Raw genomic sequence first — 12,383 nt, 5'->3', positions numbered from 1 at the left:
TCTCTCTCTCTCTCTCTCTCTCTCTCTCTCTCTCTCTCTCTCTCTTTTCCCAAAGACCAAACCTTATACCCATTTCACTCTGCAGCTCATAGATTGAACCAAAATAGGTCCCTGCCCAAGCTCCACTTAATGGCTATATTTTGGGCCCTCCTGGCTCAGAATGAATGTCAATAGTAACTGTTTCTCTTTTGCCAGCAACCCTGAGGATCTTCCTTTCCCAGTTTGATTTTTTTTTAAATTAAAGGTGCCATCCCTTGACTCACTTCTTTAAGAGGCCTATTCACTGAATTGGCATTACCTCACTCAAGGTAAGAACCTGCAAAGGCCTTAGCCTAAAAGGGCCAGGGTCTCCCACTGCATCCTGGGCCATCTCCAGTCGTCCTGATGAATATCTGGCCACTGGACCCAGATGGCTCTGGAGGAGACAGTGAGGCTGGTGACTGTGCATAGCCCTCCCCCCTTCAAATCAAAGTAAAACACAGATCATATCATCATTTCCCTGATACCATGGTGCTCTTTGAAAATGAAGGACAAATACAACGACCTCTGCTGAAGTAAAGACTCAACCACTCTTCCTAATGACTTTGTAATAGTGGGGATTGACTGAGTAAATGAAACAAATCACCCCACCCCAAATCACCCAAGTAAGAGATACCTTAATGAGACCAGAACATGTTTAACCAACCAAAGACTTCAGACTAAGTTAAAAAAAAAAGTCCTAGAGTGATGTTGCATAGTGAGTGTCTTTGGATTGGGAGAGGATTGTCCCAAGGGTTGAAATCATGAGGCATTGGATTGGACTGGAGCAAGTAAGAGCTAGAAGAGACCAGCAAAGTCCCTGAGAGGAAGTTGGGGGTGGAGTGGGGAAGAGGTTGTTGGGGGAGGAGAAATCCTTGGCTTTGGTCTTGGTCTAATTTTCCTCCCTTCTTCTGACCCCCTTCCTTGACTGGAGGAAGACATTTTGAATTTCAGGGGTGCAGAGGATTTTGGACTTCCCATCTTCCCACCAGCATTGTAGCATTGTCCTTTTGGGACATCAGTGGTTGGTAGCACTGTCTGCATCAGGAGCTGAGAATAGAATAGATGAGATGCAAGAAGGAAGAGTCATGGCTCCACAAAAAGCTTAACAAAATGCACCGTGCCCAAAGGGAACTTCTTGAACATCCTTCAAAGGGGAGAAAAAGACTTCCAGCAATAAAGATCTATGAATTACCCCTTTGCCACATGTGTTCTTTAAGTGGGAGCCCACTTTCCCCTGGACCCTGTTTAAGACTTTGTGGGAGAGTGTGTCACACACATTATTTTTCATTTTTTTCTTAAAAATAAATATATATTTTATTATATATAAATTGTTATTTTTAAACATTTATTTAGCATCTAGTCTTTCCCCTGCCCATTAAGAAGGCAAGCAATATGATACTTATCATATGTGTGTCACATATATTTGAAGGGATGTTTTGTAACAACTATTCTTACTACAGCACCTCAGTAAATATCCTTTCTAAAAACTAATGAAATTTGATTGAGTAAATAATTATTGACTAACAGCTACAGTGGGGAGCTCATTGGTGGTAGTTCTTAGTCATAGTACTTATTTTATTTTTTTGCTTTTTGCAGGGCAATTGGGGTTAAGTGACTTGCCCAAGGTCACAGGGCTAGTTTTTGTGTTAAGTGTCTGAGGCCACATTTGAACTCAGGTCCTCCTGACTCCAGGGCCAGTGCTCTATTCACTGCGCCACCTAGCTGCTCCTAGCCATAGTACTAGAATAGACTTCTCCCAACCCCAGAGGGCTGACCTTAGAGCCCAGACAGGATGAGGCGGTCTTTCTCTGGGGTCCCCAGTTGGCCAGTGCCAGCAGGACTTGGGAAGATAACCTTAAAAAATCCAACACACCTTCTTCCAAAATCTCCTAGGAAGTTCTTGAAAGCAACTGATTAAAAACTCATATTAAGTTAAAATGTGTTATAGTGGAAAGAACCTTAAGATTTTTCATTCAGAAATCTTAGATTGGAGTTCTGACTCTGTTCCCTTGTGATCTTGAGCAGACGCTTCACTGTTTTGACCCTTAGTCATTTCATCTATAACATGAGAGGATAAGAGTCAGTCATTTCCATAAGATCTCTTCTGGTTCCACCAGTCTTTCATTTTATAAATGATGACAGTTATTTGATCTATTAGTTATACTTGACTTTGAGTTAGAACACTTCTTGGAAAAGCAGGCTAGTATAAGGGTGAATGCAGACATAGCTGGCTCTACGCCTGTGTAAAAGGACACGCACAGAACTGCCCTCTTGCTTCCAGCTGGCCATGTGTGACTTTGATTTGAGGATGGTGAACTAATCTCCTTGTTGTCCACTAAGTAGAAGGGGCCACTGGTGCATAGAATAGGATTTTCAGAAGAGAGTGATCCACCCAAGGCTGTCTTTTCTCTTTCTGGCTGCAGATAGTGTCAGGTCTATTTAAGCCTATTTCTGGAGGGATAAAGGAAAAAGGTAGTTGCCCTTCCCACCCGGTCAGAAATGGTAATTACTACCATGTAGCAATTAGAATAGGCCCTCATGTAGGCAAGCAGAGCTTGGGCCTTGGGCCCCCTGACTGCCTTTTCCTTTTTTGTGTTTCTTTTTCCGAATATAGTTGACCCCAAGATGAATGTGTCCAGTCTTGGTAGTATAAAATTTCTATTCAGCAGTCCAAACAAATGCTTTTAGTTTTGATGTTTTTAAGTCTAAACCTTAAGACTTAAAGGACAATAGTAGTTATAAATTGCCAAGACTTGTTTAAGTTGTGTTAAGTGTCTAAAAAAATTAATTTGCACTTGGGGCCTTGGGTTTGTTGAGTATTTCTTTTATGTGGAGAAGATAAATAGCTGTTCCATACCTGGTTCATTGAGTATCTTTCCACTTCCCTCTTAGGGAAGCCCCTTGATATAAATCAAATGATCCATAGAATATGAGAATAGGATTTTGACACTCTTGTTAGAAGGCAACTCCCCTGAATGGAACCCAGACTGGACCATGTACATCCAGAGATTATGGGTCCTTTAATGGAGAGGGTGGGGGATGCAGTATTCTAGCCGTTTAGACCCAGCAGTGGTTATAACTATTATACCAATATGGCATACTATCAGGGAATTGGGAAGGCCTTTCCAACCCCCATATCCCATCTCAAACAACGGGGATGTATTCCCTTGGTTATTCTCGGCCCTTCCCCCTCACTTCACCCCCTGGAGAATCATTCTTCCCAAACCCTTCCTGCCCATTGCTTACTGGTGCCTGAAATCCCTTTAACAGGGGAGAGAATGTGACATTCCACAAGTTTAAAATCAGGTTTAAAGTAGACCTACCCCCTTAATGGGAAAGCATTGACTTAAATTCATACCAGAAATATCAGAGAATAGATTTAATGGGAGGGTAGGAGAGAATGCAAGGGCATTGAGTAGGCTAAAGACACACTTTACCATCTACACTTTTGCTTGTTAACTCTTGTGTAGCTCGATGTAAAGTTGGAATTTTTCAGGGGTGCCAAGAATAACCCAGGCAACACACCAATGTTTGCTTGAGATGGGATTCAGGTGTGGGGAGGGGTTGTATTTTCTGTTTTCTGGCCAAGTCTTTGTGGATGAGGATCAAGTCTTTGTGATCCCAAAGACTGTGGTTGTTGAAAATAATACAGTTCAACAATCACTCCCTTCAGTAAAAAGTTTAGTCAAACCAGTTGTTGGATAAAATGTAGAAGATTGATTTGACCTCTAAGGTCTCTTCTAGTACTAAATCTGTGACCACACTGCATTATTCTTTCCATTTTCTGCAAACTCTTTATCTTCTTATCACAGATATTGAGACTGGATTGGAGTTGAACAGCAGGAGGTGAGAAGCCAGTGGATTCTAACTTTCCTGATTTACGTCTCTGGTTGGTTTAGGCCCTGGTCCATTCCAATCTTAAAAGGGAAGATAAAAGGAGGAGTAAAAGGGGATAAGGAAAACCTCAGGCAGTTTTGGTGAGCAGAGAACTGAGGCCCATTTGAATTTTATTATCATCTGTTTTTTTCCCTTTTTGGAGGCAGGGCAATTGGGGTTAAATGACTTGTCCAAAGTCATATGGCTTGTAAGTGTTAAGTGTCTGAGGCCGAATTTCAGCTCCTCCTGACTTCAGGCCCAGAGCTCTAGTCACTGCACCACCTAGCTGCCCCTATCACCTGTTTTTATCAGGATATTGAGCAATCGTACTTACCTCGAACAGCTGATAAGCAGGCTTCTGAAAGACCAGACAAGAGAAAGGAGAAAGAATTAAAGTGATTATAAATAGTCTAATTGGAGAGGTAAGATGGGGAAGTGAGATAAGACAGTAAATAATTGGATGGGAGAGGAACATACTATGATTCAGGGGAAAGATTACTGGTTTAGGAGTTTAGTCCTTGGTCCTAGTCCCACTCAAACTGATAATTTATTGGGTGACTTTGGGAAAGTGATTTTATCTATCTAGATCTCAGTTTTTCTCATCTGTGAAATAAGAACTAGAAGATCTCTTTGGTCCCAATTTTAAAATTCTATGAATGATTCATTGCAGATTGGCATTTGGTTGATACTTTTACCCAAGGATAATTCTACGGTCTCCTTAAATTCAATGTTTAAAATGTGGGAGAACATCATCTTGAGAAAATATAACTGCTTTGTACATAGTGCTTTGTGCATATCTGCCATTTTTCTAAATCCACAGATATAGTGCAATTATTTAGAGTTAATATTAAAATACAAGCCTGTTTTTTCCCCTTTGATCCAGTCTCTGAATTATTTGGGGGGTAAAAATACAACAATTTATCCAGGAAATCAGGCATACTTTCATCTGCCTTATCTTCTTTTACTTTGATAAGTAAAATTCTGATTCAATTCAATTCAAAAAGTAAAATTGCTGATTCAATTCAGCAAACACTTATCAAACACCACCATGCAAAGATGCTGGGGATAAAAACAAAGATGAAAAAAGTGGCACAAACTCCGATTTTAAGGAAGTGACAATGTAATAATCTTTTTCACTTTTTTTTAGTGTGTATGGTGAAAACATTCTAAGAGACAGATTTATGAAAGCAAACTTGTTTTTTGATAGTAATAGTTTCTGATTTTCCTTGAATGTGGGTTTTTTTTCCATAGTGAATTGTTTATTTTAATTAGAGTTTGAGGAATGAAATATAAGAACAGAATCACCTAACCCTAATTGATTTACTATCCCACTTACTACAGGGGCTATTCTGAACCTTTTCAACCCTCTTTGAGCCTTCCACTGTTTGCCTTCCTGCCACTCTCTCAGCTGAGGACCTGACCTCATACTTCACTGGAAAAAATGGAAGTTTTTGCCAAGAACTTTCTTTGATCTCCACTTCATTCAGCTGCCTTCCCCCATTATGTCATTCACTCCTGTCTCACAGGAAGAAGTAACCCTTCTCCTTGCCTAGATAAGCCTCTTTATATGCACAGTTGATTCCATCTCATTCATTCTTCTCTAGGAAATTGATCTTTTATTAATATTCAGTCTGTCTCTATCCACTAGTTGCTTCTCTGTTGTCTACAAGCATGAATACGTCTCCCCCATCCTTAAAAAACTCTCACTTGATCCAAACATCCCCATTAGCTCTGGTCTTATAACTCTCCTTGCATAGATACACTCCTAGAGAAAACCGTCTACATTAGATGCCTACACTTCCTTTTCTCTCGCTTCTGCCTTTTGGCTTCCTACCTTATTATTCAGATGTAATTGTTCTTGACAAAATTACAGTGACTTTTAATTGTCGACTAGAATGACCTTTTCTCAGTTCTCAGCCTTCTTGACTTTTCTGCAGTATTTAATACAGTTGATTACCTTATCCTTCTGGAGAATCTCTCTTCTCTAGGTTTTTATGACATTATTCTCTAATGGTTCTCTTCCTACTTGTCTGACTGTTCTTTCTCAGTCTCCTTTGCAAACTATTTATCCAGGTCATTTCTACTATCCATGGTTGTCTCCTAAGACTTTGTCCTGGACCCTCTTCTCTTCTCCCTCTCCATTTTTTAGTTTGTTGAGCTCATTAGTTCCCATGGGATCAATGATTATTTTTAATGAAGTTGATTCCCAGATCTATATATCCAGCTCTAGTGTCTCCTGTACTCCAGTCCAACATTGTCAACTGTTTGTTAGACATCTCAAACTGGCTATCCTCTAAGCATCTCAAACTCACCATGTCTAAAACAGAACTTATGGTCTTTCTCTTCAAATACACTTATGCTCAACTTCCCTATTACCCTTAAAGGTACCACCATTTTCCCATTCACAACCTAGGTGTCATCCTTGACTCCTCACTCTCACTCAACACACATATCCAAACTGTTGCTAAGTCCTGTTGTTTCTACGGTACCTTCACAACATCTCTTGTATATATCCTCTTCTCTTCACTCACAGCCACCATCTTGGTGTAGGCCCTTACCATTTCACAACAGGACTATTGCAATAACCTTCCAATTTAATTCCCTCCCTAAAGTCTCTCCCTATTCTAGTCCATCCTTTACTAAGCTATTAAATTGAGCTTCCTAAAGCACAGGTCTGATCATGCCACCTCCACCTCCCATTCAATAAACTTTGATGGCTCTCTGTTATATTCAAGATCAAATATAAATTCTTCTGTTTGGCTTTTAAAATCCTTCATAACCTGACTTTCCACTTACCTTTTCAATCTTTTTACAACTTACTTCCCTTCCTATACTTTGCTCTCTAGGGATACTGGACTTCTTGTTATTTTTTAACACATGACACTCCATCTCTTGACTTAGTGTTTTTGCATTGGCTGTTTTCCATGTCTAGAAAGCTCTTCCTCACCTCTACCTTCTGGCTTCCCTGTCTTCCTTTAAGACTCAGCTTGAATCTCATTTTATGCAGGAGGTCTTTCTCATCCCTCCTCCTTACCCCTTACTCCTGTTAATGCCTTTTCTCTGATATTATTTTTCATTTGCACAATCTGTATCTTGTCAGTCAATCAATAAACATTTATTAAGTTCTTCTATGTGCCAGACACTATGCTGAGGACTGAAGGTACCAAAAAAAAAAAAAAGGCAAAAGAGTTCCTGTCCCCAGGGATTTCACAATGTAACATGCAAACAAATATGTACAAACAAGCTATATACAGGATACACAGCAAATAATTAAGAGATAGAAGGCACTGGAATTAAGAGGGATTGGGAAAAACTTCCTGTAGAAGTTGAGATTTTAGTTGGAACTTAAAGGGAAGCTAGTGGGCAGAGATGAGGAATGTCTTATTTATGAAATAGCAAGGAGGCCAGTGTCACTGGATGCAAGAGTATGTGGCAAGGAATAAGGTGTAAAAAAGATTGGAAAGTAAGGGGGCTAGGTTATGAAGGGCTTCAAATGCCAGAGAATTTGTGTTTGATCCTAGAGATGATAGGGAGCCACTGTAATTTACAGAGAGAGAGAGAGAGAGAGAGAGAGAGAGAGAGAGAGAGTGTGTGTGTGTGTGTGTGTGTGTGTGTGACATGGTTGGATCTGTGCTTTAGGAAAATCACTTTGGTGGCTAAATGGAGGATGGATTGGAGTAGGAAGAGATGAGTCAGGCAGACCCGCCAGTAGGCTATTACTATAGTATGAGGTGATAAGGGCCTGCACAAGAATGTTGGCAGTGTCAGAGCAGAGAGGGGGCATATTTGATAGATGTTGCAAAGGTGAAATTAATAGACCCTGGTAGCAAATCGGATATAGGGGGTAAGAGATAGTGAGGAATCCAAGAAGACACTCCAGTTGTGAGCTTGAGGGACTGGGAAGATGATGTTGCCCTCTACAGTAAGAGGGAAGTTTGGAATAGGGGAAGTTTAAGGGAAAAGATGAGTTAGGTTTTGAATGTATTGAGTTTAAGATGTTGTAATTGGACATCTAGTTTGAGATGTCTGAAAGGCAATCTGAGGTGTGATATAAGCGGAGAGGTTAGGCAGGATAGGTAGATTTGAGAATTATCAGCATAGAGATGGTAATTAAATCCATGGAAGCTGATGATATCACCAGGTGAAGAAGTATATAGGGAGAAGTGGGTCTAGAACAGAACCCTGTGAGATGTCCATGGTTAGAGAATATGAACTGGTTGAGGGTCCAGCCAAGGGGACTGAGAAGGAGTGGTCTGATAGGTAGAAGGAATGCTAGGAAAGAGTAGTATCCTGAAAAGCTATAGTGAAAAGAGTATTAAGGAGAAGAGGGTAATCACCAGTGTCAGTGGCTATAGAGTAGTCATGGAGAATGAAGATTGAGAAAAGGCCTGGATCTGACAGTTAAGAGATCATTGCTAACTTTGGAGAAAGTAGTTTCAGTGGAATGATGAGGTTAGAAGCTGGATTGTAAAGGAAGTAAGAAAAGAGTGAGAAGAGAGAAAATGGCTATACTCGTTGTAGACAGTCTTTTCAAGGAAGTTAGCCACAAAGAAGAGAAGAGATATTAGATGATAGTGGAGAAGAAGGATCAAATGAGAGTTTTTTTGAGGTCGGGGGGAGGAATGGGCATGCATATAGGCAGCAGAGAAGGAGCCGGTAGACAGAGAGAGATTGAGAATAAGTAATAGAGAGGAGATGAGAGAGGGGGCAGTCTGTTGGAGGAAACAGGATGGAATGGGATCCCTTAAACAGGTAGAGGGGTTAGCCTTGGTAAGGAGCAAGGCCTCCGTATGAGAAAGGGGCAAAAGAGGAGATTATGACAGATAGGAGTGATAGGAGTTGAAAAAGAGGGATCTCATAGCAAATAGCTCCAAATGATCTTGTGTTTATCTAGTTATTTGCATGCCATCTCTTCTATTAGAATTAGAGGGAGTTGGGGGCAGGGACCAGTGTTTTGTCTTCCTTTTTTCCCCCTAACCCTTAACACAGTGCTTGTCGCATAACTGTTTAATAAATGCTTGTTGATATTGTTGATTATGTCATATGTGCTATTTTAACAAATGTGGGAGATATAGATTCATGAATTTCATTCTGCTTATATTTGGGTATATTCTCTTTAGAAAAAAAAATCCATATCAAATAGAAAAGTTAATCCACATACTTTTCCTAAGAATTCGGAAGTCATCGGAGTCCACTATTTGCTCTTCACCTTTGTACCAGTGAACTTGAACAGCACCTTGGGTCTGGACCTGACACTCAAACACAACAAACTGGCCCTTGGTTGCAGTGATGTCTTGCAGAGGCTGAAGGATGAACACAACTCCATTAAAAGAATAGATTAATAATGCTATACCCTATTGTGTGAGGGATCCTGCCGGCACATGGACACTTAATTTTTTCCAGATCTGTGATTTCATCTAGTTGGGGAACTCTCTGTATAGAAATTTCCTTTACCAATGTTGACCTCATCGATAACTCTGCTGAGACGTATTACATTCTTTTTTTTTTTTTTTTGCCTTTTGGAGGGCACTTGGGGTTAAGTAACTTGCCCAAGGTTACATGGCTAGTTTTTTGTGTGGGTGTTAAGTGTCTGAGGCCAGAACCAAACTCAGGTCCTCCTTACTCCAGGCCAACGCTTTACTCACTGCGCCACCTAGCCGCCCCGTGAGACTTACATTCTTAAAGCATTGTCTAGGTTACCAGGAGGTTGGATGACTTGCTCAGGGGTGTATAGCTAATATCTGTCAGAGGAAGGACTTGAATTCAGTCCTCCTAATTCCAAGGTTGGGACTTAATTCACTTTGCAACACTGCTTCTCATCTGTCCCTAGCCTTCTCAAAATTACTGTTACCAACTTATTTAATGAAAGTTTGTATATTTTTCTAGTCTTTGTAATCATGACTTTTTTTCTCATAGCAAGTCTGTAGTCATTGTTTATCAACCTAATAGTTGCTTCTCACTGCTTAAACCTAGGTTAGTTGAAAATTTGCATTAATGTTTTAAAAAAGTTGTTGGGTTTTTGAGTATAGTTCTGCCCTTTGGGCATGGGAGTGGGAAGGTAGTATAATGAGAATAGTAGTAATAGTATAGTAATATAATGGGAAGAGCACTGAATTAGGAATTGAGAGCCCAGGGTTCTAGCCCAGGCATTTGAGTATAGCTGTGTGTTGTTGTTCAAGTCATTTCAGTCATGTCTAACTCTTTGTGACCTCATTTGGAGTTTTCTTGGCAAAGATACTAGAAAGGTTTGCCATTTCCTTCTCTAGTTCATTTTACAGATGAGGAACTGAGACTGAAACAGGGTTAAGTGACTTGTCCAGGGCCACACAGCTAGTAAGTATTTGAGGCAGGATTTGAACTTGGGTCTTCCTGTTCCAGACCTGGGGTTCTATCCACTGTACATGCTACTTAGCTATGTGGTCTTGGACAAATTATATTCTACAATCCTAAAATCTTAATTTCCTCATTTGTAAAATGGCAAATAATAATAACTGCTCTGCCTAGACTAATGTTGTCAGGGTCAAATGAAATAATAAATATGGAATCATTTTGAAAAGTATGAAGGGTTATACAGATATTTGTATAGAAATATGCATATAATAACAATTATTATCATATTAGCTAGCATTTGTAGAATATTTTAAGGTTTACAAAGTACTTTACAAATATTATCTCATTTTATCCTCATTGTAACACTGGGGGTAGGTGCTATTGCTATTCCCAGGATGGGAAAACTAAGGCATAGTGAGGCTAAGTGATTTTCCCAAGGTCACAGAGCTAGTAAATGTCTGAGGCTAAATTTGAACTCAGGACTTCCTGACTCCCGGTTCAGTGCTTTATTGGGCTACTTAGCTATAAGCTTGAAGTGAACTCATGAAAAAATAAGATTTGGTTGTTATTTTTCCTTTAACTCTAATCCTGTTTTTGTCTTTGTCACAAGACTTCTACTAAAACCAGAACCTGGCTCTGAAGTCAGAGGGAAAAACTACCTGAACTCCCCTTATTATTAGAGACTCAGGAGAGAGGAAAACAGGGTGTCATAAAAAGAGAAACCTGGGGTTGAATATGGGCTCTACCTCTAATGACCTGTGTGACTATGGATAAATCCCTTCACTTTCAGATCCTCAGCTTCCTCATCTGTAAAATGAGGATGGTAATCTTTGTACCAAACTTTGTAAAACCTTTCTTCCAAAGAAATAATTGGGAAGCGATAGCTTAATGTATTATTTTTTGTATGTATTACTATTACTGAGAGCGGTCCTATTTTGCCATAGAATTACGTTGTCATAGATTTAGGGCTAGAAGGGATCCAAGAGATAATTGAATTTGATGTCCTCATTTTACAGACGAAGAAATTTGGACCCAGAGAGGTAAACCGATTGAGGATACATAGGAAGTAAATGGCAGAGCTGGGATTTGAACCTAGGTTTCTGAATACAAATCCAGCTCTCTTTCCACCGTCTCCAGATCTATGACATGAGAGAGATTCAGAAGAAAGAGGGAAATTTGTGGGAAATAGTTAAACTTCCCTTTTGACAATGTGTACTATTCAATGAGCTTCCTGAGAGTCTATTTGACGTTGATCTGTCCAAGTACTCTTGCCTGGACTAAGTGCAAATGAAAATTTTCCCCGGGTCTTCCTATCTTGTCAGTGGTGAGAGCTTGCAGGATTGTTTACTGTCAGACCTGGATGGGACTTTAGAGATTATCTGGTAGATGGGAAGGGATGTGCCCAAAGTCACTTAGTTCAGAGAGGGCAGAGATGGCATTTGAACCTAGGTTTTCTGACTTCTAATACAGTATTCTTTCCACCCTCCTGAACTGCTTTCTTCACTTACTCACTTGTACTTTAGCAGGATCTCCCACATGGATTTTGTTCCTGTTATCTTGTTCTGGGTCAGGGTGAGATGGAGAAAGGGAGTCTAGAAGCATGGGGAAGGCTGCAGTGGCATTCTGTTTGATACAGCTGGACGTCCAGATCCCTACCCATGTCTGCTCCACAGTTCCTCAATTTTGCCTCCTGTCTCCGGTATGGAGAATTCTATGAATGCTGGTTTCTGACTCTGATTCAAACTGATAACAAATCCTGCTTTGTCCAATGACATCACCAAAAAGGAATCTTTGGATGGTCAAGGTGCCCTCACTGTTCTTTGGGATTAGGCTATGATTAGGTGGGATGCATTGCACCTAGCCAAGGGGAATATAAATATATCTTTGGTGACTGGAATGTTGTCATGGAGCAAGAATCGAGAGAACCCAGTCCAAACCACTAGCTTATGTGTTCTTGGGCTGGTCACTTCCCCTCTTTGACTCAGTTTTTCCATCTATAAAATGGAGGAGTTAAACTATTTTCAATTAAATAAAAACACTTGCTAAGTATCTACTATGAGCAAAGCTCTATGTTAAGTATTAGATAACTTTTAGGGTTCCTTGCTGTTCCCACTTCCTCTGAGTCCCCATTTCTTGATTTATGTAGGAACCCTAAA

General features: G+C 40.2%; 1 protein-coding gene and 1 long non-coding RNA gene across 5 annotated transcripts in view; one reads left to right on the top strand and one right to left on the bottom strand.

Moving 5' to 3' along the window:
* Positions 1-12,383, top strand: part of LOC138174108 (uncharacterized) — a 96,764-nt gene that overhangs the window by 612 nt on the left and 83,769 nt on the right. The window lies entirely within an intron of this gene.
* Positions 1-12,383, bottom strand: part of MYOT (myotilin) — an 82,710-nt gene that overhangs the window by 28,189 nt on the left and 42,138 nt on the right. For all 4 annotated transcript variants that reach the window (XM_069104278.1, XM_069104276.1, XM_069104279.1 and 1 more), the window contains 2 exons: positions 9,059-9,200; positions 4,232-4,255 (listed from right to left, as the gene is read on the bottom strand). In XM_069104278.1, coding sequence (XP_068960379.1) covers positions 4,232-4,255; positions 9,059-9,200 — 166 coding nt within the window. The remainder of the gene's footprint in view (positions 1-4,231; positions 4,256-9,058; positions 9,201-12,383) is intronic.

Source organism: Petaurus breviceps, unplaced genomic scaffold (assembly GCF_028583685.1).
Source record: "Petaurus breviceps papuanus isolate PSGF00001 unplaced genomic scaffold, PetGlider_PUasm1.0 685, whole genome shotgun sequence".
In the NCBI taxonomy this organism is placed as follows: Eukaryota; Metazoa; Chordata; class Mammalia; order Diprotodontia; family Petauridae; genus Petaurus; species Petaurus breviceps.
The sequence above is the reverse complement of the archived record's forward strand: the minus strand, read 5'-3'. Positions and strand labels throughout refer to the sequence as shown.